This window comes from Zingiber officinale, chromosome 4A (genome assembly GCF_018446385.1).
Source record: "Zingiber officinale cultivar Zhangliang chromosome 4A, Zo_v1.1, whole genome shotgun sequence".
Lineage (NCBI taxonomy): Eukaryota > Viridiplantae > Streptophyta > Magnoliopsida > Zingiberales > Zingiberaceae > Zingiber > Zingiber officinale.
The window spans coordinates 153,878,175-153,905,633 of record NC_055992.1 but is presented as its reverse complement, the minus strand read 5'-3'; the positions used below and the strand labels follow the sequence as shown (position 1 = coordinate 153,905,633).

Below are 27,459 nucleotides of genomic sequence, written 5' to 3'. Positions count from 1 at the left end.
TAGGTCCGAGCTGACCAAGACAGAAAAACTGCTAGCGACCGAGCATCACAAGTCTTCCGGCCTGGAAACCAGGGTAGCTGGACTCGAAGTCCAAGTCAAGTCCCATGAGCACCAGATCACTGTGGCCACCAACAGAAAAAATAGGGTCGTTGCTGATCTGGACGCGATGAAGGTGCAGGTCCGAGCGCTGGAGCAGCGCGTTACAGAATTGACCGACCTGCTATCTGCTGAGCAAGAGAGCCGATCTGCCACTGAAGCTAAACTTCAGGCAGATAAGAAAGATCTCCAAGGAGCTCTCGACGCCTCCCGAGCGGCGCTAAAGGAATACCAGGACGGAGAACCTGACCGCTTCAAGGTGTTGAAATAGAACTACCTTCGATCGGACGCATTTGGTGACAAGCTTAGCGATCGGCTAGTTCTGTCCTTTGAAGAGGCCATCCGGGCGACAACTGTCTACCTGAAGGCCAAGGGCCATCTCCCTGAGGATACCTCTATTCCTCCTCGAGACATGGCTGGCCTGCTGGAAGCTGTTCTGGAGTCCATCTTCGAGCCCCTGGAGTGAGGAGTGTTTATGATTTCCTTGAGTAGTGTTTTTTGTAACCCTTCCGATCGGCTCTAAGGGCCCGAATTTTAATGAAGATAATGCCATCTTTTTATTAGCTTACTCCCTTTTTTTTTTTTTTTGTCAATACTTGTGTCTTCCGATCGGAGCGCGAACTACTGTCGTTCGCGTCTCCCCCTTTTTCTTCTCGTTAATCGTTTTTCTACCTTGCTTTCCAAAGGAATTTTTCACGAAGTATTCTCTGTAACTAGGCTGCTCGCCTGAACATCCCCACTTCTTTAAATGGAATCCCCGCTAGATGTTCACGAAGTACCTTTGGTAACTTGGTCGATCGGCCACTCGACTCACAGGTCGACCTTTTTATTATCTTTTTTCCGACTGGGGGGTTTATAGTTGCCGGTCCGACTCTAAGGTTTAACGTCACTGCTCGACGGTCTTCAGGCCGGAGGGTTTATAGTCGCCGGTTCGACTCTAAGATTTAACGTCGCTGCTCGACGGTCTTCCGGCCGGAGGGTTTATAGTCGCTGGTCCGACTCTAAGGTTTAACGTCGTTGCTCGACGGTCTTCAGGCCGGAGGATTTATAGTCGCCGGTTCGACTCTAAGATTTAACGTCGCTGCTCGACGGTCTTCAGGCCGGAGGGTTTATAGTCGCCGGTTCAACTCTAAGATTTAACGTTGCTGCTCGACGGTCTTCCGGCCGGAGGGTTTATAGTCGCCGGTCTGACTCTAAGGTTTAACGTCGCTGCTCAACGGTCTTCAGGCCGGAGGGTTTATAGTCGCCGGTCCGACTCTAGAGTTTAATGTCGTCGCTCGACGGTTTTCAAGCCGGGGGGTTTATAGTCGCCGGTCCGACTTTAGAGTTTAACGTCGCCGCTCGACGGTCTTCAAGCCGGGGGGTTTATAGTCGCCGGTCCGACTCTAGAGTTTAACGTCGCCGCTCGATGGTCTTCAAGCCGGGGGGTTTATAGTCGCCGGTCCGACTCTAGAGTTTAACGTCGCCGCTCGACGGTCTTCAAGCCGGGGGGTTTTATAGTCGCCGGTTCGACTCTAAGATTTAACGTCGCTACTCGACGGTCTTCAATAATGAGCCTATGTCTCGGATAATCTACGCCCGGTCGAACGGCACGGGGTCTTCACCATCAAGCATATGACTCGGATAATCTACGCCCGGCCGAACGGCACGGGGTCTTCGCCATCGAGCATATGGCTCAGATAATATACCCCCGACCGAACGACACGGGGTCTTCGACATGCCTTTATACAGCTATCCGATGGGCGCACAATGCTCATGCCTTTGCTTTGTTCTTATAACTCTCATTCCTGCAGCCAAAGGATACATCTGAACGGAATATTTATGAAATATATTACATCAGCGCACCTTTCATCCGGCCCGGTAGGACTGGAGGTGGTTTGCGCTCCATGGTCTCTCTAGCCGCCGTCCGCCCTCATCCTCCAAGTAGTAGGCTCCCGATCGGAGATTCTCGATGACTTTGAAGGGTCCTGCCCAGGGCGCCTCCAGCTTGCCTACGTCCCCGACCGGCTTCACTTTCTTCTAGACCAAGTCACCCACTTGGAAGGCTTGGGGAATCACGCGACGGTTGTAGTTCTGTTTCATCCTCTGCCTGTAGGCCATCAGCCGGACGGACGCTTTGGCTCGTTCCTCGTCGATCAAGTCCAATTCTAGCTGCCTCCGTTCGGAATTATCTTCGTCGTAGTTCTGGATGCGGACGGACTCTACACCGACTTCGATTGGGACGACCGCCTCGCCTCTATACACCAGGTGGAACGGTGTTACTCCCGTTCCCTCCTTAGGGGTCATGCGGATGACCCATAGGACTCCCGGCAGCTCGTCCACCCAGCTTCCTCCCATGTGGTCGAGCCGAGCCCTAAGAATTCAGAGTATCTCCCGGTTGGCTACTTCGGCTTGACCATTGCTTTGGGGATATGCCACAGATGTGAAGTGCTGCTCAATACCATATCCCTTGCACCATTTCTCGAGCTGCTTTCCGACGAACTGGCGCCCGTTGTCCGATACGAGCCGACGCGGGATGCCGAACCGACAGATGATGTGTTGCCAGATAAATTTCTTGACCATCTGCTCGGTTATCTTGGCCAATGGCTCAGCCTCCACCCACTTGGAGAAGTAATCGACGGCCACCAGTAGAAACTTCCGTTGTCCGGTCGCCATAGGGAAAGGTCCTACGATGTCTATGCCCCACTGGTCGAACGGGCAAGATACTGTGGACGCTTTCATTTCCTCCGTCGGCTTATGCGAGAAGCTGTGGTACTTCTGACAGGAAAGACATGTTGCGACGGTTTGAGCGACGTCCTCGTGGAGAGTGGGCCAGAAGTATCCGGCCAGCAGGATCTTCCTAGCCAAGGATCGACCGCCCGAATGACCTCCGCAAGATCCTTGGTGTACCTCCTGGAGAATGTACTCGGCGTCTTACGAACTGACACACTTCAGCAGAGGTCGGGAGAACGCCTTTTTGTAAAGTTGATCTCCGATGAGCGTGAACCGACCAGCTCTCCTCCTTAGGAGCTGAGCTTCGTCCCGATCGGACGGCGTGACCCCTGAGCGTAGAAACTCCATGATGGATGTTCTCCAATCGCTCGGGAATGTGAGGCCTTCCATCCGGTCTATGTGCGCTACCAAGGATACTTGCTCGATTGGTTGTTGGATGACGACCGGCGATATCGAGCTTGCGAGCTTGGCTAATTCATCTGCCGCCTGGTTCTCCGCTCGGGGTATCTTCTGGACAATCACCTCGGTGAAGCTAGTCTTGAGTTTTTCAAAAGCCTCCGCGTACAACCTGAGTCTTGCATTGTTTATCTTGAAGGCACCCATAAGTTGTTGAGCGGCTAGTTGGGAATCTGAGTGAATCACCACCCGGCTGGCTCCAACATGTCGTGTGGCCTGCAGTCCGGCTATGAGGGCTTCGTACTCTGCCTCATTATTTGTTGCCCGATAGTCCAGCCGGACGGACAAATGCATCCGCTCTCCCTGAGGCGAAAGTAGCAAGATCCCAATTCCGCTCCCGAGCCGAGTGGACGATCCGTCCACATATATTTTCCATGTAGCTTCGGGCTCAGGCTTTTGTACCTCAGTCATAAAATCTGCCAAGGACTGTGCCTTGATCGCCGAGCGGGGTTGATATTGGATGTCGAATTCGCTAAGTTCCGTTGTCCACTTGATGAGCCGTCCGGATGCTTCAGGGTTTAGAAGTACCCTTGCTAATGGGTTGTTCGTCATCACAATAATGGTGTGCGCCAAAAAGTAAGGGCGCAACCTCCGAGCGGCCAGGACCAAGGCGAAGGCCAATTTCTCGAGACCGGTGTAGCGAGACTTAACATCCTTTAAGATATGGCTTAAAAAGTATACAGACTGTTCCTCGCCGCTCGGCCTTACTAATGCTGAGCCCACAGCATGCTCAGTTGAAGATAAATAAATGCGGAGTGACTCACCTACGGCCGGTTTTGCCAACACGGGTAATGAATTCAAGTAAGTCTTCAGTTCCTCGAATGCCCGATCGCACTCCTCGTCCCATTGAAACTTGGTGGCTTTACGGAGAATCTTGAAGAATGGCAGGCTCCGGTCGGCGGTCTTAGAGATAAATCTTGACAGCGCCGTTATCCGACCGGTGAGACGCTGTACTTCTCGAAGATTTCTGGGAGGCGGCATGCCTTGTAAGGCCTTTATCTTGTTGGGGTTCGCCTCTATGCCCCGCTCGGTCACGATGTACCCCAGGAAGCGCCCGTCTTTTGCTCCAAACAGGCACTTCTAAGGATTAAGCTTGACTCCGTATCTTCTTAATGTTTGGAAGGTCTCCTCCATATCCGCATAGAGATCGGCCGCCCGGAAGGACTTGATAAGTATGTCGTCCACATACACTTCCAAGTTGAGTCCGATTTGCTACCTGAATACCTTGTTCATCAGACGCTGGTAGGTGGCTCCTGCATTCTTCAGCCCGAACGGCATTACATTGTAGCAGTAGGTGTCGTCCGCCGTGACGAAGCTAACCTTCTCCTGGTCTTCTTGGGCGAGCAGCACTTGATGGTAACCTTGGTATGCATCCAACATGCATATCAGCTCGCATCCGGCCGTGGAGTCCACCAGTTGATCGATCCGAGGCAGGGGGTAGAAGTCCTTCGGGCATGCCTTGTTCAAGTCTCGAAAGTCGATGCAGACTCTCCACTTGTTGCCCGGCTTGGAGACCAGAACCACATTTGCGAGCCAACTTGGGAATTGCACTTCCCTTATATGGACGGCCTCCAGAAGCTTCTCTACCTCCGCCCGGATGATTACATTTTGCTCTGCGCTGAAGTCCCTCTTCCTTTGCTTCATCAGTCGAGCGTCCGGCCGGACGTGAAGTTCATGCTGCGCTACGCTTGGCGAGACCCCTGGCAGCTCATGGGTCGACCAAGCGAAGACGTCGCAGTTTCGCCGTAGGCATTTGATCAACTTCTCCTTCTGCTTCTCCTCCAGATCGGATGCTATGAAGGTGGTGGCCTCCGGTCGGGAAGGGTCAATCTGCACCTCCTCTTTTTCTTCATAAACCAAAGAAGGTGGTTTCTCGGTTATAGTATTTACCTCGACTCGCGGCACTTTCCGAGCGGACTTGGATTCGGCTCGGACCATCTCCACATAGGATCTTCGAGCGGCCAGTTGATCTCCCCGCACCTCCCCTACTTGATCTTCCACCGGGAATTTGATCTTCTGGCAGAAGGTAGAGACGACCGTCCGGAACTCGTTGAGAGTCGGTCGCCCTAAGATGACGTTGTACGCAGAAGGAGCATCAACCACGATGAAGCTGGTGGTCCTTGTCCTTCTGAGCGGCTCTTCTCCCAACGAGATAGCCAGCCGGACTTGGCTGACCGATAAGACTTCGTTCCCAGTGAACCTGTAGAGGGGGGTCGTCATTGGCAGGAGTTCAGCTCGGTCTATTTGCAGTTGGTCGAAGGCCTTCTTAAATATTATGTTGACCGAGCTGCTTGTGTCAATGAAAATATGGTGAATAGTATACTTGGCTATTACCGCTCGAATGATCAGGGCGTCGTCGTGGGGGACTTCGACTCCATCGAGGTCCCTGAGCCCGAAGCTGATCTCGGGCCTGCTCGCCCTTTCCTGGCTGCAGCCGACTGCATGTATCCTTAGCTGCCTTGCGTGTGCCTTCCTGGCTCTATTGGAGTCTCCGTCGGTCGGGCCTCCGGCTATGATGTTGATCTCGCCCTGAGATGCGTTGCCCCTATTTTCCTCCTCCTGAGCGGAAGGTTGAGGTCGTTCGTGCGACGTCCGATGATGAGCTCCGGGCTGCTGACGATGCTGCCGCTCGGGGGATCTCCTTTCTATCCTTTGAACGGGGCTCCGTTGTCGATGTTGCCGGTCTGGTGAAGGCGATCGGCGGCAGTAGCTCCTTGACGTGGGATGAGCGATGGGGGGAGGCTCCGACAGTCGCGGGTGTTGTGAGTAGCCGACTGATGGAGTGAACAAAACATCGGGGTCCATACCTTCCCCTTGGGCTTGGGCCGATCAACCGCGACTTGCTGGATCGCTGTGGCCGAGTATGCTGATGAGGACGGGCGGCTTCGGCTCGCGGTCCTCTGGGGGGCTGGTGACTGACGGGCTGCTTCCGCTCGGCGGATGCTAGTTGATCCGTCTGGGCTTCCTTTCTTCTTGCCGCCTGGGCCTCCTCCACATTGATGTATTCGTTGGCCTTATGCAACATATTGTCGTAATCCCGGGGAGGCTTCCGGCTGAGCGAGCGGAAGAAGTCGCCGTCCACGAGCCCTTACGTGAACGCGTTCATCATTATTTCCGACGTAACTGTTGGAATGTCCATGGCCACCTGGTTGAAGCGTTGGATATACGCTCGGAGCGGCTCCCTCGCGCCTTGCTTGATGGCAAACAGATTGACGCTTGTCTTCTGGTGGTGCCTGCTGCTTGCAAAATGATGGAGGAACGCCGTTCGAAATTCCTTGAAACTTGTGATGGATCCGTCCGGCAGTCTCCGAAACCACCGATGCGTCGATCCCGACAGCGTTGTGAGGAACACCCGACACTTCACACCATCTCTGTATTGATGCAGAGTGGTGGTGCTGTCGAACTTACCCAGATGGTCGTCTGGGTCGGTTGTCCCGTTGTACTCCCCGATCGCAGGGTGCACATAATGCCTTGGCAATGGATCGCGAAGAATGGACTCTGAGAACTGCCGGTTGATCCGCTCAGGTGACGCGTCCGTTCGGGGCGCCTTTCCTTTTCTGACGTCCCGGATGGGTGCTTCGTCCGATGAAGATTCCTTGTCTTGATTAGCTTGCGCTACCTCCGAGGGCGTCTGGAACAGAGCCCGATGAAAAGGTATCGGGGCGGGCGGCGCCCCCATCTGGGTGCCGGCCGACCCCTTGTGGCGCTCGGCCCCCCGAGGCTGATGTCGCCTGCTGCGCTGCCCGCTCGGCCTGAGCTTTCTGCTGCTGCTCCACGATTTTTGCTGCTCGCGCTTGGACGAGTGCTTCGAGCTCCTCGAGAGAGAGCGTTACCAGAAGTTGACGTCCAGATTCTTCCATCTTCTCGGCTCGGATTCAGGTGCGTTCCCACAGACGACGCCAATTTGATCCTGTCCGAGTGCTGAGTCGACGGACGCTGGGGACGTGGCACGCTCCGCTGTCTCCGACTGGTGGCGTAGATCTCCGGCGAACCTGCAAAGAAGCTGAGCCGGGAGGGGTTTCCCGGCGATGGCCCTCCGACGCTCAAGTCAGGCAACGAGAGAGACAGCGTAATGTGGCTACAGTAAAGAGTTGTGCATACCTTCGTCGACGTCTGGGGGTCCTTATATAGGACCCCGGGGAGGCGCGGGCACGCTTCTCTATGCGTGCACGCTTCCCCAAACATACCTTAACAAGCCTCTGTCAGAAAAGTACCTCTGACGCCATTCCGCAATCATTCGAGCATATCCCGGATGTGACGGTGGAAGCTTCCGCCGTATGATCCTGTGTACGGCTCGGCCGCCAACTCTGCTGCTTGTCGGCGGCTGGTGTCTCGAGGATGATGTTATCCCCTGTCTCCTTTGTCCTCTTGCGTTCCTTGTCTGTTCCAGGGCCGAGCGGGTCGTCCGCTCGGCAGGCGTATCACTTCTGTCGTCGGTTGTAGGTATTTGCCCGACCAGGACTCCCGGCCGTATGCTCGGATGAGATTGCTCCTGCCTCTGTTGCCTGGTGCCCCGGCCGAACGGACATCCGCTCGGCCTTGAAACCATATTACCTTTGAGCATCGGAAACCTGACCCCCAGTCGGGTTGTCTTCATTCGGTTCGGGGGTTCACGGCCGGTCGGTCTGCATCGCCCGGTCGGTCGGCCCGCATCCAGTCGGTCGGCCTGTCCCAGGGTTGAATCTCTTGACCTTTGACCTCCACGTGCCGTTGACCTTCCGCCAACGAGGATCCCCGTCCTTATCACCGGATCATCGTCAATTGTGAGTTAATCTTTTCAAGTGTGCTTACTCGAAAATGTTCTTGAATAAATTTTTCAGATCCAAAATGGAATTGGAACCGTCCTGGGAATTGCACAATTGTTGCTGTATGCCTACTACAGCAGAAAATCTGGAGCTGAGTCTGGCTTTCCGTTGCTGGCTTCATATTAAGAAGCCTTGACAATGTTAAATAGGTGTTATTTCCATGCAATTCTTTGAGAATGATGTTCCAATTTCATATGTTTGGAGCTTTCTCCTATGTTAAGCCTCATAGTTTTGGTTGTTGATATGCGAGTTCTCATGCTAAACGTTGTTCATAGGAACTGCATAATGTATTGTGTGGGATAATTCATTAAAATGTCCCTAATGTTTCAATCTAGTCCTGATTATGCCCTTATAGTTTGTTCTGAGCCATTTATATCCCTCATGTTTTACAAATTATCCCAAATATATCCCCACCGTCAACTCCTCTGTTAACTGATACGGAATCAATCACGTGATAACCACATGACTAACCTGTGACGGGATTCTTAAAGAAAAAACGGAGAAGCTTGGCTTCATTTCGTCTTATTTCCCAATCCCCCCTACTCTAAACCCTAATTCTCGCGGGATCGTTGGCGGTGAAGTCGTCGGGTGGTGAAGACATCTAACTCACGGACGACGGTGGTACCATGAACACATTGGTAAGTTGTCTATGAATGTGCTTTAACATTTGATTCATTCAAATGGCTGGCAAAATGTGACTTTGCATCTTGATTTAGAGGAGTTGAGGGGATCTCGGAGTTGAGGAGACCAGATCTGACAGGCTAACAAGCAGACTGGAAAACAAATCGTGATCATTAAACTGAGCAAGAGAAGGAAGAAGAGTAAATAAGTTTGGAATTGTGAGCTATTTTAGGGATCTCAATTTGTATTTCTGATTATTTATTGTATTTTGGAAATAAGTTTGGAAAATTTTGTTGCAATTATAGGGAAAGACAAAGACATATGTTATGTTTGTTAGACGGAATCCTAGTCTTTATAGCATTTCGAAGGAAACACATATGTAAGTTAACAAATTTAACGGTGCTGTACACAAGTCCTATAAAACTAATGAGGAAGCAGTAGCAGCATTTACTGCCAACAAAGAGAAACAAGTTACAACCTTTACCCATGCTAAAAAGAAACCTTCGAGCTCAACTTCTAGATCAAGCTCAACTTCTAGATCATGCTCAGCTTCGAGTTCTAGTAAATCCGACCAATTTGAGATGCTAGCTAAACTTAAGGATGCACCGTTAGAGTTAGCAAATGAGCATCGTAACCATTGTTTAAAGGTTGCAGGGATGTTTGAGGACGAACAACAATTGAAATCTCTCCGTGTTAGAGATTATGCCAAGTAGCTTTTTTTATGGTGTAATGAAGGTTTGAAATCTCTCCGTGTTAGAGATGATGCCAAATAGTTTTTTTATGGCATAATGAAGGTTGATCGATGTATTGAGATAAACCTCAAGTTTCTTTTTCACTTCATTTAAATGTTATGGTTATCATTTAAGGATATAGAATTGAAATCATTGGCTAAATTGTAAAAGGTTTGTCATTGAACAATGATCTAGCCAAGATCATTTGGATCAAATCTAATTCTTGGTACATGCATCTATAACTTCAAGAACTATTATCTTGATCAAAAAAAATGATTGTCTCATTGGTTGCTCATTAAAACCTCTTATTTTTCTGATAGATTTGTGCAGAAAAATGATTTGCATATAGATGTGACAAATAATACTCAGAGACAAGTTCGTTGTGATCAAACACAGTACTTAGAGACAAGTTTTGTGACCAAATGAGAGAACTTCCAAGTTCATAAAAAAAATAGAATGAGATAGTTTCTACAATGCATCTACTATGTTACATCTATTGACATGCATTTACAAAAAATTATCCCAATACACCACTGCATTACATATACTGAAATGCATCTACAAAAAATTATCCCAAAACATCACTGCATTACATCTATTGATTCTGAAGATTCACAATCGAAGATTCTGAAGCACATGTAATTGATTTAGTCTTCGAAACAAGCCTCACATTTTCATGGCTCTTCTTTCTTTGATTAACTAATGATGACCTAAGTCCAGAAAGAGTCATAAAATTTTTCCCTCCTTTCACGATGCTCTGATCAGCTAATGATGCTCCAGCTCCAGTTGATCTCGATCTCCCTCTTGCTCCATTTTGCCCACCACAAACTGACCTTCTGAGCTGTGTAAAGCATAATAAGGGATCTTATTAATTAACAACTTAATAGCAGATAGTACAATAGAACTAGAAATTCGAATATTAATAACAAGCAACTTAACAACAGAATATTAACAACTTAAATAACAATAGGTTTACCCACTTTCAAAGCAGAATATTAACAACAAGCAACTCAAAGCATAACAACATCAAAGCATAAAGACAACTTAAATAACATGGATTAAAGATTGAAACCAAGAATAAAATTCGGATATCCAAACCTATAATTTTTTCCTTTTGATTTGGCTTGAATCAATAATAGGCGTTGTTTGACTTTGTTGTGTCAAATGTTCTTGCATAGTCTCCCTGGGTTCCCTAGGTTCTTTGCATGTTCTCTAGTTATGGTCAAATTTTCCATATTTTTTGCATTTATTATTTCTTCTTGCTATAACTAGGAGGTTTATCTCTTTCCCTCCTTTGCAATTTAGCAAGTCTACCCACTTTCTCTTTAAATATCAGAGGTAGTGGAGATGACAATGAACATTCTGGCCATAAATCAGAACCAGTAATTGGCAAAATAGATTTCTCATAGCATTTCTTTTATGTCCCAACCCCATAATAGGAATGCACGTAATCAAGTTGATCTTGATACTTATACCAAATTGCACACATCGCATGCTGGCACGGGGTGCCAGTCAAGTCCCATCTCCTACAACTACACGAATTTGTACCAAAGTTGATTGTGTACTGACCAGATGGTCCATTGATCTGGAAATGCATATGCTCAACTTGTATCAGACTATGTTGTGTCGCATCATTGCAATTTTGTGCCAAAACCTTTATAATTTTTGGACAATCTTGTCCCATTTCTCAGCCTTTTCTTTGTTAAGTTGAAATTGAACCATGAGCAAATTTCTTATAGCTTCAAACATCGGAATAATTGGCTTCTCTCTGGGCTCCAAGATAAAACTGTTGAAGCACTCGCACATATTATTCAAAAGTGCATCATATTTGGGGGTTGTGGTAAAATGTGACTTAGACCAATGTTCCTCGGGTTTCTTAGCCAACCACTTGTACACTTTCACATCAATTTGTTTCATCTCTTCCATCCTATGACGAAATTCTGCAATTGTTGTTGCTGCCCAAAGTGAATTTCTAATAGACATACCTGGAAACCCTTCCCTTTTCATGTTACTATGCAAATACTTAACATGAAAACAATTCTCAGCAGCAGGAAACAAACTTTCGAATGCCGAAATCAGCCCCTTTTGTTTGTCTGACATGAATCTCCATCCATGTTCATCTCCAATGCCTATATCAGTGTCCAACAACGGTAGAAACCACATCCAACTGTCTTTTGTTTCTCTTTCAACCAAAGCATAGCAAATATGGAAGATATTATTGTTGGGATCTAGTCCAACTGCTGCCAACAATTGTTTACCATTCTTACTTTTAAGAAAAGATCCATCTGTTGGGATCTTTGTGTCCGCTAGACGGGGGGTGAATACTGTTTCGTCGTGCACTTGTGTCGTTTGCTTCATCTTGATATGTAGCGGAAAATGAAATACAAACACACAACCACCCAATACGCTAACACCTAGGGTTTACTTGGTATCCACCTCAAGATGAGGTGACTAATCCAAGGATCCACACACGACACGCTATCTCCACTATAAAACACTCCTTCACGGTCGCAGCCAAAGGCGGAGAAGCCTTGTACAAACTCACGCTACAACACAACACTCACACAAGAAAGAGAAATACAAATACAAAGGAATACACTCTCTTCTTGCTTACTTATGCTTGTTGTTGCCTCTTGAACCTTGAGAGAACACTCTCAAGAGCCTTCAAGAACTGGCGGTGAAGCTCGGAGAAAGTCGCTGAAGATCGCACCAAAGTCGCAGGAAGAAAGCTCGCAAAGAACTTCGGAGAAAATGCTCCGCCAAGGCTTTAAACAGTGCTCCCAATCGATCCAATCCATTCCCAATCGATTGCCATGTCAGCACCCAGCAATCGCAGCCGTCCATCGCCTGTAACCTGCGTAACAGTCACTTCCCAATCGATCGGCCGATCGATTCAGAGCCTTTCTGTGCTCTCGCGTCCGTGCGAGAGCTTCTGCTATCCAATCGATCGACCGATCGATTGGCAGCTCCCAATCGATCGCCAATCGATCGCCTGATCGATTGGGAGAGCTTCTGTGCTCGCGATTTCCTGACCCCAATCGATCGGTCGATCGATTGGGCCATTCCAACAATCGCAGCACACTCCAATCGATCGGCTGATCGATTAGAGTCTGTTCAATCGATCGCCCGATCGATTGAACACCCTGGACTTGACTCAAACTCATGTCCAACTTCCCAAACCCAACTCTCAGTCAACCGTGACCTATTGGGTTTGCACGCCTAGCATTTGGCTACTCTTGAGCAACCTCGAACTAGTCTTCTAGCCTCCTCCATCAGCCTTGCGTCCCTCGGATATCTCCCCATCCTTCACGCCTTACCTTCTGAAGCTTTCATCGGCCTCATCCTAGTTGTCGTGTTCTCCTCGCCAAGTCACACTAGGACTTACCTTGCCAAGACCACATGCTTGGGCTTACAACCTGTGCCAAACTCACACTTGGACTTTCCAATTGCCCGGCTCCTCACCAGGACTTTCTCCTTTGCCAAGTTCACACTTGGACTTTCCAATTTGCCAAGACCACATGCTTGGGCTTACAACCTATGCCAAGCTCACACTTGGACTTTCCAATTTCCTGGCTCCTCGCCAGGACTTTCTCCTTTGCCAAGTTCATAGTTGGACTTTCCAATTTGCCTGATCTCACTTATCAGGACTTTCACCACCAAGTCTGGTCAACACTGGCCTACTTGGATTTTCACTCTTATCAACCTTCCTGTTGGACTTACCTTTGCCTAATCTCCAATTAGGACTTTCCCAGTCAAGTCTCTTGTCAACCTTGACCTACTTGACTTCTTTTTTGCCTAACCTCCAGTTAGGATTTTCCCGGTCAAGTCTCCGGTCAACACTGACCCACTTGACTTGTCTTCTCATCAATCTGGTCAATCCCTTGACCATCTCCGCAATCAGACGATTGCTTCAGCAATCTCCATATATTGTCAACCGGACGATTGTCCTAGCAATCTCCATATATTGTCAAACATCAAAACTCAAATCCCGACTCAAGCTTGACTCAACTCAAGCTTAGTTAAACTGGTCAAACATGACCTAGGGAAATTGCCCTAACAATCTCCCCCTTTTTAATGTTTGACAATTCCTCTAAGTTTGGCTAAATCCCATAGCCTTAACATCTTCTTTATACCAAGGCTAAATCCCATAGTCTTACTCTCTTCTTTATACTAAGGCTAAATCCCATAGCCTTAATCTCTTCTCTGTACCAAGGCTAAATCCCATAGCTTTAATCTCTTCTCTATACCAAGGCTAAATCCCATAGCCTTAATCCTCTCATGACAAAGCATGAATGAAGGTTTCCTTCATTCTCTCTCTTTCCTAGAGGGCAAACTCCCTCTGCTTGGGATGAAGGCCTAACTTAACTTTCCATTCTCCCCCTTTGTCACACATCAAATAAGAAAATAAACTCTTCTTTATAAGAGTTAACTCTTCATTGTTTACAACCTCACATGTTGTTAACACTCCCACAATGAAGATCTCATATTCTTCATTGTCTCCAAAGCTCTCCCTTGAGCTCTACTTCACTTCACAATGCTTATCCGAGAGCATTTTCACTTAACCAATGAAGGTTTGATCCCCTTCATTAACCCAATGCTCCCCTTTGAGCAGTAATCTACTCCACAATGCTCAGCCGAGAGTATTTATCATCCTAGCAATGAAGATAACCAATCTTCTATTGCTCCCCAATATTCGACCCTGAGTATTAATTCATCACGAAGGTTTAACCCACCTTCCAAGGTCTTTGAAAAGATTTTTTATGTTTTCAAAGAGTAACTCCCCCTAAAAATATGGTTAAATTTCTATCATTACACCAACAATGAGTTGGGGTTCCTAAATAAGTAGGAAAACTAAAACTCGAAGTTTTGAGGTTTAAAATTCAATAAAGAAGCTAACCCTCAACCTAAACTTCACCTAAGTCTACCTTAACCAATCCATATTTGCTTTCATCATGAAAACTCCCCCTAAATGGGTACAAGTGTATATCAAAGGGTTAGGAATGGTTAATGACCCTTAAAAACCAAAACTTGAAGTATTAAGGTTCCAAAATTTCAAAATTGAAACTAAATCTCATCTTAAACTTCACTTTGGTTTCTTTTAACTAATCCATACTTGTTTTCATCATGAAAACTTCCCCTAAATGTCTACAAATGTATTCTAAAGGGTTTGGAATGGTTATTAGGACTCAAAGTGACTTGATGTGCTGAAATCAGGCTTTTCAGGCCAAAATCAGACTTCCCAATCGATTGAAATTGGGACTCAATCGATTGAAATCACTTCAATCGATCCATTGATCGATTCCGCAAGCTATTGCTCGCAGAAATACCCTTTGAATCGATCCACTGATCGATCCAGCCAGGGTCAATCGATCGGCTGATCGATTCAATACCCTTCTGTTCGCGGGAAATGACTTCCCAATCGATCGGCTGATAGATTGAACTCATCCCAATCGATCGGCCGATCGATTGAGTTTCTGATTTCTTGAAATTCAATTCCAGCGAAATTCAGAAACTCCCCCAAAATTCTACAAAATTCTATAAATCATAAAAATTCATGTAGACATTATTTAGGGTATTTTTTATCAAGGAAAAATAATTTTCTATGAAAATACTTCTTATTTTCAAAGATTGACACAAATTTGAAAATTTACAAAAACTTTAGTGTTTTCTTCAAGTTTTTGTCTAACTATTCAATGATGATTACTATCAACAGATAGTCTTCACCAAGATTTTTCAAAAGCATTTTGAAATCATTTTTAAAACCAATATCCAACCATATTCTTTGAGCTCAATGCACATGACTTGTACATTAGCTTTCCCAATGATGGGAAGACACATAACTATGTGTTTTGATGAACCTAAAACTCAGCAAGATGCACTAAATCAACATCTTGAGTTTTGTTTACCATCCTAACATCTCACTTGTATCTAATGTGTATCAAAACACATACAAGTCACCTTATGGTTCTTTGTGAGATGTAAATTTGATTTTGCCCTAAACTAAGGGATCATGCATATCTATCTAGGCATTAAGAGACTTATGATCATCCACCTAGGATGTCATTTGGTATAATCCCACTTGTTGGGATATTTACCATTCTTAATAAATACCTTTTGTCCTTTATTATAAGGAAATTAACATAATGCATGATGTTACATGACATACATCAAAATAAGCAATTTTCAAAAGAAAAACATGCTATAGCTACATGATGTATGTATGACATGACATGGTATTTTTGTATTTTTCATAATACTCATGAATTCAAAAATAAATATGATGTCATGACATATGATGAGCAAACAATCATGACATTTTAGCATAGACAAAATATACCTAGATAATCTATCTAAGTATCCTCAATTATTAGCTAAACCTTAAAATTAAATCCTCGATTGTCCAATTTCATCAAGAATGTGCCAACTCCAATTTTGACATTTCTTTTTTCCCTTTCTAAATTTGTGCCATTTTAAATTAAACAAATTCCTCAAAGTATGACACATTTTACTCTTTCAAAGAGTAAATAAAATTAAATTAAGACTTAGATTCACCTTTAGTCTTCTAAGAAAATGTCAAAATCTCAACTTGGTATTTCTTATCATTTTCTAAATGTGTCAATTTAGATTAGATTTAACTCCTCAAATTTTGACACATTTTTGCTCTTCAAGGCTTTAATCACATTTGATTAAAGTATGAGTTTTCTCTTAATTCCTTAAGAAAGTATCAAAATTCTAACTTGATTTTTCTTATTCTTTTCTTAAGTGTGCCAAGTTAGATTAAGTTCAACTCTTCAAATTTTGGCACATATATTACTCTTTTAAAGAGCAACTCTACAATCCTTTTCATTTTCAAAGGTTAACAATAACTTTGAAAATGCTCTCAAGTGTCAACTTTAACAAGGTTGTGTTAACTACCCTTCCAAATAGAGTTGACACTCTCTAAACCCATCTAGGGTGTAGAGAATATGCTCCTAGGAACCCAAAACCTATTGGTGCTCCTTGGATGCTCTAGGTACTCACTAGGGATAACTTCCCTAGATACCTTCCTAAGGATCTTTCTAGGCTTCTTAGAAGCCTTGGTCACTTTCACTAGGTCACTTCAAGGGCTAACTCCCCTTGTAACCTTATTTGTGACTTTGTTAGGCCTTTTTGGAGCCTTAATCACCTTTACTAGATCAACTATAGGGATGACCTCCCTTGTGACCTTCTTTGTGACTATGTTAGACTTCTTGGAAGTCTTGGTTACATTGGTCTTGCCAAAAGTACTTTTAGAGATTCCTTCCCTAGTATCTTTGACTTGACCTCTAAACCTAGGGTTGATCCCTAACTATATGGAATCCTATGAAAGGAAGTCACATCCTTCTTGACTTTAGGTTTGTATCCCAAACCTCTATAGCCATTGGATGACTCTTGTCTAAACTTTCCTAGGTTAAGCTCATTTTGACCCTTAAGAATATTTTCCATTCTTATTAGGGTTCTTTCTAAATTATCAAGTGTTGACCTCAAGACTTAGTTTTTCGTCATTAAATCCATAGATTTGGATTTTTCTTGACTCCTATGAGCATTGCTAGCCTTAGGCTTATATCTAAAGTCCTTAGTATTATTGCCTAAGTTGCTATCTACCTTCCTAACTTTAGGTGTGGTAAATCTAGCATAAGGAGGAATGTATTTATCCTTAGTGTCATCATGCTTCCTACTTACATGATAATTAGCATTAAAATAATAAGAATTATTTCTAGCATGCTTCTTATCATGTGTCAAAGGAATAGTTTCATTAAATGATACCTTAGTTTTTTACATTGGAAGCTCCCCCTAAATTTGTGCTTACTCCTTTGACTTTAGTTGGCTTCTTCCCTTTAGGACATTGACTTCTATAATGTCCTCTTTGATTGCATGAGAAGCACACAATATGCTCCTTGCTCTTGTATTCCGTGGGACCAACCGCTTTAGGATTCTCCTTAGCCTTTAGTGTTGTTTGACTCTTCTTCTTAGTCAATTTGGGGCACTTACTTTTATAGTGTCATGTTCCCTACAAACAAAGCAAATGATATTATTTTTATCTTTAATAATTGAAATCTTTATACCTTTGCTTGTAGGGTTGATGCTTGATCCTCCATTTGATTTTTCTTACAATGTAGAGATGGCATCATCTTCTATTTCTTCCTCTTCACTTGAGGATGTGGACTCTTCCACTTCTTCATCTCTTGAGGATGTGGAAGATCTCTCCTCTTCCACCTCTTCCTTCTCTTTCTCTTCCTCCTTTTCCTTTTCCTCCTCGAATGTTGATCTCTCGTCAACATCGGATTGCATCTTTTCTTCCTCCTCTTCTTCGGATGTTGACCTCATGTCAACATTGGATTGGTCCTTCTCTACTTGGACCAATGAGCCATTCTCCTTGGACTCTTCCACTCCTTGGACTTGTGTAGGGTCTTCATGATAGGCAATGATCCTTTTCCAAAGATCACTTGCATTTGTGGTTTCACCTACACTCAATAAAATATTAGAAGGTAGTAAATTATGCAAAACTTTTGTTACCTCCTTATCCACCTCCGCTTGCTCCTTTTGTTCCTCGGTCCAATGTCGAGGTCGGAGGCGTTTACCCTTTTTATCAATTGGAGCTTCAAACAGGTCCTCCAAGACCACCCATTGGTTCCAATCCATTTGGAACCAAGTCTCCAACCGATTCCTCTATGAACTAAAATCTTCTTTGTCGTACGGAGGTGGAATCCGGATGTCCCATCCGAGTGATCCTCCCAAATCCATCTTCTTCTTCCTTTGGCTTCTTGCTCTCTTGGTGGTTAGTCCGTAGAAGAGCGACCTCGCTCTGATACCAATTGTTGGGACCTTTGTGTCCGTTAGAGGGGTGAATAGTGTTTCGTCGTGCACTTGTGTCGTTTGCTTCGTCTTGATATGCAGCGGAAAATGAAATACAAACACACAACCACCCAATATGCTAACACCTAGGGTTTACTTGGTATCCACCTCAAGATGAGGTGACTAATCCAAGGATCCACACACGACACGCTATCTCCACTATAAAACACTCCTTCACGGTTGCAGCCGAAGGCGGAGAAGCCTTGTACAAACTCACGCTACAACACAACACTCACATAAGAAAGAGAAATACAAATACAAAGGAATACGCTCTCTTCTTGCTTACTTATGCTTGTTGTTGCTTCTTGAACCTTGAGAGAACACTCTCAAGAGCCTTCAAGAACTGGCAGTGAAGCTCGGAGAAAGTCGCTGAAGATCGCACTAAAGTCGCAGGAAGAAAGCTCGCAAAGAACTTTGGAGAAAACGTTCCGCCAAGGCTTTAAACAGTGCTCCCAATCGATCCAATCCATCCCCAATCGATTGTCACGTCAGCACCCAACAATCCCAGCCATCCATCGCATGCAACCTGCGCAACGGTCACTTCCCAATCGATCGATCGATCGATTGGGACTACCTGAATCGATCGACCGATCAATTTAGAGCCTTTCTGTGCTCTCGCGTCCACATGAGAGTTTCTGCTGTCCAATCGATCGATCGATCGATTGGCAGCTCCCAATCGATCGCCCGATCGATTGGGAGAGCTTCTGTGCTCGCGATTTCCTGACCCCAATCGATCGGCCGATCGATTGGGTCATTCCAACAATCGCAGCACACTCCAATTGATCGGATGATCGATTGGAGTCTGTTCAATCGATCTCCTGATCGATTGAACACCCTGGACTTGACTCAAACTCAAGTCCAGCTTCCCAAACCCAACTCTCGGTCAACCGTGACCTATTAGGTTTGCACGCCTAGCATTTGGTTACTCTTGACCAACCTCGAACTAGCCTTCTAGCCTCCTCTATCAGCCTTGCGTCCCTCGGATATCTCCCCATCCTTCACGCCTTACCTTCTGAAGCTTTCATCGGCCTCATCCTAATTGTCGTGTTCTCCTCGCCAAGTCACACTAGGACTTACCTTGCCAAGACCACATGCTTGGGCTTACAACCTGTGCCAAGCTCATACTTGGCCTTTCCAATTGTCTGGCTCCTCACCAGGACTTTCTCCTTTGCCAAGTTCACACTTGGATTTTCCAATTTGCCTGATCTCACTTATCAGGACTTTCACCACCAAGTCTGGTCAACACTGACCTACTTGGATTTCCACTCTTATCAACCTTCATGTTGGACTTACCTTTGCCTAATCTCCAATTAGGACTTTCCCAGTCAAGTCTCTTGTCAACCTTGACCTACTTGATTTCTTTCTTGCCTAACCTCCAGTTAGGACTTTCCCGGTCAAGTCTTCGGTCAACACTGACCCACTTGACTTGTCTTCTCATCAACCTAGTCAATCCCTTGACCATCTCTACAATCGGACAATTGCTCCAGCAATCTCCATATATTGTCAACCGGACGATTGCCCTAGCAATCTCCATATATTGTCAAACATCAAAACTCAAATCCCGACTCAAGCTTGACTCAACTCAAGCTTAGTCAAACTGGTCAAACATGACCTAGGGAATACCCCAACACCATCAACACAACAACATGTCTACATGCTTTTTTAAATCCTTCTTTGCATGCAGAAAAACAAACGTACATACGTTGAAACCTTGGACCACCTTCATCCTCAATTAATTTTAAAATAACTATGACACTTGGATCTACCCTCATCAACTCTGCACAATAATTTCAGATTCTACAATATTGTTGGCTAACAAACCCTTGAACCATTTCAAGGGCTTTCCTCTTAGCCAAGTAAACTCTTTTCCTCGAAACATTTAATCTTGAGCTATCGAAAATCTCATCTTTGAAAGCTATAGTCCCCCAATCTGAGTTCGATTTACACTTGTTGACAAAAGTCTTTCCTGGCCAAGTTGAGCTTGCAGTTCTAATGACATTATCCCAAAAACAGTTGTTGTGTTTGGATTGAAAACTCTTAATCTGCCAACAACTATCATGACCTATTGGCGACACATGAATCACCCAATCACAATTTTCATTTCTGCACTTTCCTCGTCGGATGCAATGACTTCCAATGGTAAACTTAGCTTCATCTCTTGAGCTAAAAATCAAACCAACCTGCAGGTCACGATTCTCCACATCCTTAATGGGGTTGAATAAAGGAAATGTCTAGGCTTCACAATCATCATCATCAGTACCCACATCATTAACCATTTCATTAATATCAACACAATTAGCATCGCCTTCTACATCCTACAAAAATATTGATATACTTAGTAATCATTAAGAATAAAAAACTTATAAATATCGATAATATATGCAAACAGTCCTTAAACAAGATACGCAAAAAACCAACCTGCGTGTTAAATAAAACCTCATTTCAAATTACTCCATTATCAATAGCCGCTCTATTGTCCAGTATTTCTGCATCATGATCAACGTGACTATAAAAAATCCTATCATCTTCATCAAACTCATACCCACTATCATGAAAATCTTTATCGTCCTCATCATCTAATCCACTTCCATCAACATCTGATTCAATTCCAATCTCATCTGGTTCTCCAATATTATCTATAAATAAAAAATAAATACAGAAAAATAAGTTTTATGAGTGTAATCTAATAAGTAATTAAACAACAAATATATAATTAAAATTCTGAAAAAAGAATAGAAAATACTATAGTCTGGGGTGAATTGCAACAAGCATTTACTTCGTCAAATTATTAGTTGCAGATCCTAAAGTTTTCTAACGTGAATTAGTAGGCTGTCACGGGGAATAACACGGCCCGAAGGATTGATACAAGGGGGATTAGGGGGATCCTGGAGATAGACGTCTTCATCGCCGGAGTTAGATGTCTTCGCCACCAACGATCCCGCAAGAATTAGGGTTTAGGATAGGGAGATCGGGAAATAAGACGAAGCCAAGCCAAACTTCTCCATTTTTTCTTTAAGAATCCCGTCACAAGTTAGTCATGTGGCTATCACGTGACTGATTCCGTATCAGTTAACAGAGGAGTTGACGGTGGGGATATATTTCGGATAATTTATAAAACATGAGGGATATAAATGACTCAGATCAAACTATAGGGACATAATTAGGACTAGATTGAAACATTAGGGACATTTTAATACATTATCCCGTAATATGCGCAATCACTCTGTATTGACATGTTGAATAAATTCACAGTCCAATTGTGAATTGTCTGTGTCATCTTCATTTGGAGCATCTTTTAGGAATAGGGTTGCAGTTTAGCAAGATTCATTGGTATCATCCAAGTTGTTGACTCAAACATTCTTGCTAAATTCTTTCATAAACAAAGATAATTATAGAACAACAACTCGAGGTGTTTCCAACATTTGAATACTACATAGTTCAATTAATTCTATTCATATCTGCTAAAAGTCTACAAATCTGGAAATAGAAAGTTATTTCGCTTGCACTTAACCAAGATCATCTGATAATGATTGGCTTCTCTTACCACTGCTCTAAACAATTCATCTCACATAATTTAGTTTCATGTGGAGAATTGTGAGTAAAAGAAAGTCTTTCAAGCTTAGTGAAGAACTTTTTAGCTCGGGCTTATGCATTTTGGCTTAGTATTCACCCTAAAAAGTTTATGCGCTGATACGGCAGAATTCGGATACCCGTAACCGAGCACTTCTTGGACGTTGATGGCCGAGCACTTCTTGTGTTCTCCGTATCAAGTTGAATGATTTCCGATCAACACGTTAGAGGGTGCCGGCCTTGTCTTGACAACCCCCCTCGTATTACACCCTGTCCGTCACATGCCCGCTCGGATGCTACGATTTACCTCCCCTGTGATGGCCTTGGGTCGGATACGGCTGGGGCGCTGGGGGCGAGCGTTTCGCCTTTTTGTCACAATTAAGTGAGCTAGAGAGCAGAAATAGTGGAACAAAAGAGTATCATGCGCTTTCTCTTATCGGGATGTATCATCACAGTAATTATCAGAGTGGGTCTAAGTTAGGGCAGTAAACGAGCCGAGCCAAGCTTTGCGTATTGTAAATGCAGTAAAATGCCTAATGAGATAAAGACAGCATGTAACCGAGAGAAGATGTTTGTTGCAGTGTGGAAAAGAAGGTGATTGATAATTTGGTTTGTAAGCGATGGCTTAATCGATAACGTCAAAGAAGATAACAAGTATCTTGGACATGCCTAAATTTTCCATAGTAGGTGCATTAGGGCTTGTTCTGTTGACCTGAATCACCTCCATGATCTTGCTCGCTTAAACAGTCTCAGTGACCTCCACACTTGCCTACATAGCCACGAGACAAGGCTGATGGAAAATGAGTGGCTAGCGAGATTATATATATCCCCTTCTTTCAGAAGCCAACCTGATGCGCATTCGACCTACCAAAAGAGCTCGGCCGCGGATACTTCAAGAAATCAACCCATCCCCTGATCTCTCTCAACTGGATCATTTATAAAAAGTGATAATGTTATGAAAAAAAACAAAACAAAATTGATAAGAAGTTGAAGTATATCATGATCTTACGAGAATCAAAGTGATATGATGGAAACCATCTCTTAATAAATAAAGTAGAAGTGATCCAGAGACTAGTTGTCTTTGTTCTGAGGTATGATGTAGATTCAATATCTCACATTACAGAACTGACTGACTGACATCTCAAGTGAGATGCAAGTGGCCACTATCCACCCAAAAAGTAGCATGACTTAATCTTTAATCCAATTAGGTAAAGTGGTTCACCTATCAAGTTAGTGTGAAATAAGTTTCACTGAAAAGTGCCATTGTGCACTGCATTTTATACACACAACTGGTAAAGTGTTGGCCATGCTTGTCTGAAAGCAACCTCTGCTTACTTGCTTTTGTGTCATCAATGGGGGATCATGAATCACATGTTTACACCAAAGTACTGAAACTATCAGCAAAGCTCCATGGTTGACTCAACACATCTAGCCTTGCACTGACCTATTCCACTCAGAGGCAGCACTCACAGGCCCATCTTCTGTCTCCTTCCCTGACTTGGATTTCTAATACTTAGTGGAGGGCCATCAGCTAAGTCACCTCAGAGGACTGAACTGTGAGTCATATATTACCTGTCAAGTCGATCAAAACACATTCAAATTCTTGGCCTTGTGTATATTTTTAAGGAAAAAAAAATAAATCAAAAGAGCAACCTGTCCTTGTTTTTTAATTACTGTAGCAGCTAGCATATCTTAACTGTTATACAATTATAGAAACTATGAGATAGCTGTTACACAATTATAACTATGAGTTACTATAATATAATAAAATAAACTATGTTGTAGTAGTTATAACTCGTAGTTGCTATAACATGATGTTGATTTGTATTGACCAATGTTGAAAAGTGTTGATTAGAGATGAAGCATTTATATTGAGTTATGAATTATAGGTGCCGCAACCAATATTATTAGTATTAATAAGAGTCTAAATGGTGTTATAATATAATATCAATCAGTATTAGATGAAATATTCATATTATAATAGCTATAGTTCATAGTGGTTATAATATAGTTTATTAGTGTTAATCAGAATTGAAGTGTCCATATTATAAGAGTTATGAATGTGTAGCTATTACACCAACTTTAAAAAAATAAGGTACCATGATAGGATGTCTTTTTTGATAGTAAATGAAAAAAAAAAAAGATCCTTTCACGATTCCAATAAAAAAAATATTACCTTTTTAATTTTTATCCTATTTTCACATGTATGTAAAGTGCATGCATATAGATGTATAGCTGGGTTTCCATCAAGCTGTAGCTACTTTTTCAGACTTCATATTCCAGTCCAAACTTTGTCTATCTGTAGTCTGGAAGCAAAATGCAAGTTGATCTCCTGTGATGTGACCAAAATGCAGTAGAGATATTCACTTCAACTAGAAATGTAATACAACAAACTTGGAGAATAATATGCTGTATCAAACTTCCTAAGATAAAGATTAGACCACACCAAATGGATGATAAACTGATAGGAATTCTTGAGGCATTTAGGAGGAATGCATTCTATGAATCTGATACAAGGAAAACAGACAACTCATATGGCATAAACTCTAAATGGATGTTTCTGAAAAACTAAGAAAGAATAAAGCATCATAAAGTGTTAAGAGTTATCTTAGAGAGATGGTGATGTTTGCTTCATAAAGTTTGACGTGTACTTTTTGCCATGGCTGACCTCGTGAAGTTCCTGCAACTCGTTCTTGACCTCACTTTGTGCTGTCCACTTCACTTCATCCCTTCTTTGTAACAAGTGCCGCACCACCCACTGACTCCTCTGTATCCCATTTCACTTGCGTATTTTATAAGTAAAATTGCATATCATCCGAGCTATGTGATTTGCAAATTTCGCCACTCCAAACTCCAATTTAGCAGCCATGTCTTTGTGTTTGAGCGATGGTTTCAAAATGGAATTGAACAAATTGAAATCAAACTAATCAAATTTTATTTGAACAAATTAAATCTATCAAATTTTACTGAACAAAAAAAATTGATTAATTTGATCAGCTACTAAGTTAATTAAACTTTTCTTATCAATCGAATATTGGATGGTCAAATAAGTACTTAAGTCACAATTTAGAATTTAGGGTTTTAGACACAATTGATTTCTTACAACATAAACCAGTACCGGTTCAGTTTAATCGATTTGAATTTTACAATCGAAACTGAACTTAATAAATCAACATAATTAAGATTTTTTTTAAAAAAATATATATTAATAAAATTTTGAATTAACCGAAATTTCAAATTCAATCAATTAGTTATTTCGATTTTATTGTTCACCTCTATTTAATGTTAGAAGTTTATAGAAATATAATTAGTGCTATGGTAAATTTTGAATTAACCGAAGTTTCAAATTCAAACGATATTAGTTATTTCGATTTGATCGATATTTTGTTCACCCCTATCTAATAGTAAGAGTTTATCGATGGTAGATATAATTATTGCTATGGTAAATTTTAGTGTTCTTTTGCATTAACTTAATTACATTAGAAAAAGAAATACAACCTACACATGAAGTTAGGTTAGGATTATGTTAGGTATTATTTAGGTCAGATTATATGTATAGTGACACTTGATAAAAAGTAAAAACAATTGATACGTAGTGTTTGATAATAGCAAATATCATTGTTTGGCTTTTGACTCTATAGAAAGATCAACGAGAGCAGGCGTGGGACTGAATCGGTACATCAATCTTTTTTTCAAATAGATAGATCATGACCACTTTCAATGGTGAATGCTTTGAATATTATGAATTAAGATAAAGAATAAAAGATCGGTGAAATCTATAAATACAGAAGAACACCTTCCCCAAGTCCTCATCGTGATTATGTAATGGAGGTGAAAGAGCTTCCCGTCACCGCAGGCGCCGGCGAAGGTCGGACCCAAGCGGTTGATGGAATAACCAGGGGCTGCGGTAAGCTCACCGGCTTCCACGCCGGCTACTTCCGCATCAGCCTCTCGCTCTGCGGGCAGGCGCTGCTGTGGAAGACGCTGAGCGAGCCGGGCGGCGGCGCCTCTGCTCGCTCGGCGGCTCTCCGTCACCTGTCGCGCTCTGTTCCGGGAGCTGTCTACTTGCTCCTCTGGTCGGTCGCGCTGGCGGTGCTGGTGGGCCTGTGCGCGCTCTACGCGCTCCGGTGCGGGCTGCGGCGCCGCCACGTGGCGGCTGAGTTCTCGCACCCCGTGGGCGTCAACTACCTCTTCGCCCCTTGGATTTCCTGGCTTCTCCTACTGCAGGCGGCGCCGGCGGCGGCCGCTCCCCTGTTCCGCCCGCTGTGGTGGGTCTTCGCGGCGCCGATCCTGCTGCTGGACGTCAAGATCTACGGGCAGTGGTTCACCGACGGGAAGCGGTTCCTGTCGCTGATGGCCAACCCGACGAGCCAGATGACGGTGGTGGGGAACCTGGTGGGGGCGATGACAGCGTCGCGGACGGGGTGGGCGGAGGCCGCCACCTGCATGTTCTCCCTGGGGATGGTCCACTACCTCGTCCTCTTCGTCACCCTCTACCAGCGCTTCGTCGGCAGCAGCAGCCTCCCGCCGATGCTCCGGCCGGTTTTCTTCCTCTTCATCGCCGCGCCGAGCATGGCCAGCCTGGCTTGGGACTCCATCGCCGGCAAATTCGACGTCGGCTCCAAGATGCTCTTCTACCTCTCCCTCTTCCTCCTGGCTTCCTTGGTAACGATGCCCCGAAACTTTCACTAATTTCAAAATCCCCCTTCCAAACACGAAGACTTAAGAGTATTTTCGAAAATAAATTAAAATTTGGGGCATTTTGAAAACTACCCAATTATATAATTAATATTAATGCAGGCGTCGAGGCCGGCGCTGTTCAAGAAGGCGATGCGGCGGTTCAACGTGGCGTGGTGGGCGTACTCGTTCCCGCTGACGATGCTGGCGCTGGCGGCGACGGAGTACGCGCAGGCGGTGAAGGGAGGCATCTCCGACGCGCTCATGCTCTTCCTCTCCGCGCTCTCCGTCATCGTCGTCGTCGTGCTCGTTGTTTTCACCGTCGTGAGGACCGGCGACCTCCTCCCCAACGGCGGCGACGATCCCTTCGCGCCGCTGCCTCCGCTGCTGCGGCTCAGGTCGCCTGATTCGTCCCCTCGCGAAGTCTCATGCTGATATATCAATAAAACTGCGTTGACGGATTGATTTGAACGTGAGAGATTACTGATAAGCATGTAAAGAATTATGTACTTTCTTACCATGGGTTAATCATCTAGGTATCCGTAGTTCGATCCTTAACTATAATAAATTTGTAGATTTTTTTTTTCAAATGAGGTGCACAATCAAAAGATATTGAGTTTCTTAGTCGTCTGTCGTGAGCACTTCTAGATTTACCTTGATGATTGAGGGAAAAATTTTATAGGGGCAGATCAATGCACCCCAGGGCTAGCTATGTTTATAGAATTGTCATAGGTTAACAATAAAGTAACACGTTGAGTTTGATTGTCAATCTATGAAATCGTTGTCTGGATAAGATGTGAGCAACTTGATCCTCTGTCTATGTAGAGATGTATGAGATTGATAGTTGTTTAACCGCTATACGTTCTCGTACAAAGTGAAAATCTATCTCTATATGTTTTGTGCAAGTATGATAAACT

At 44.1% G+C, this 27,459-nt stretch overlaps 1 protein-coding gene across 1 annotated transcript in view; it reads left to right on the top strand.

Moving 5' to 3' along the window:
* LOC121971757 (S-type anion channel SLAH4-like) overlaps positions 1-27,097 on the top strand; it is a 31,214-nt gene extending 4,117 nt beyond the window's left edge. Inside the window, exons 2-3 of the mRNA XM_042523173.1 lie at positions 25,654-26,530; positions 26,666-27,097. Of these exons, the coding sequence (XP_042379107.1) occupies positions 25,654-26,530; positions 26,666-26,977 (1,189 nt within the window). The 3' untranslated portion in view covers positions 26,978-27,097. The remainder of the gene's footprint in view (positions 1-25,653; positions 26,531-26,665) is intronic.
* The last annotated feature ends 362 nt before the right edge of the window (positions 27,098-27,459 follow it).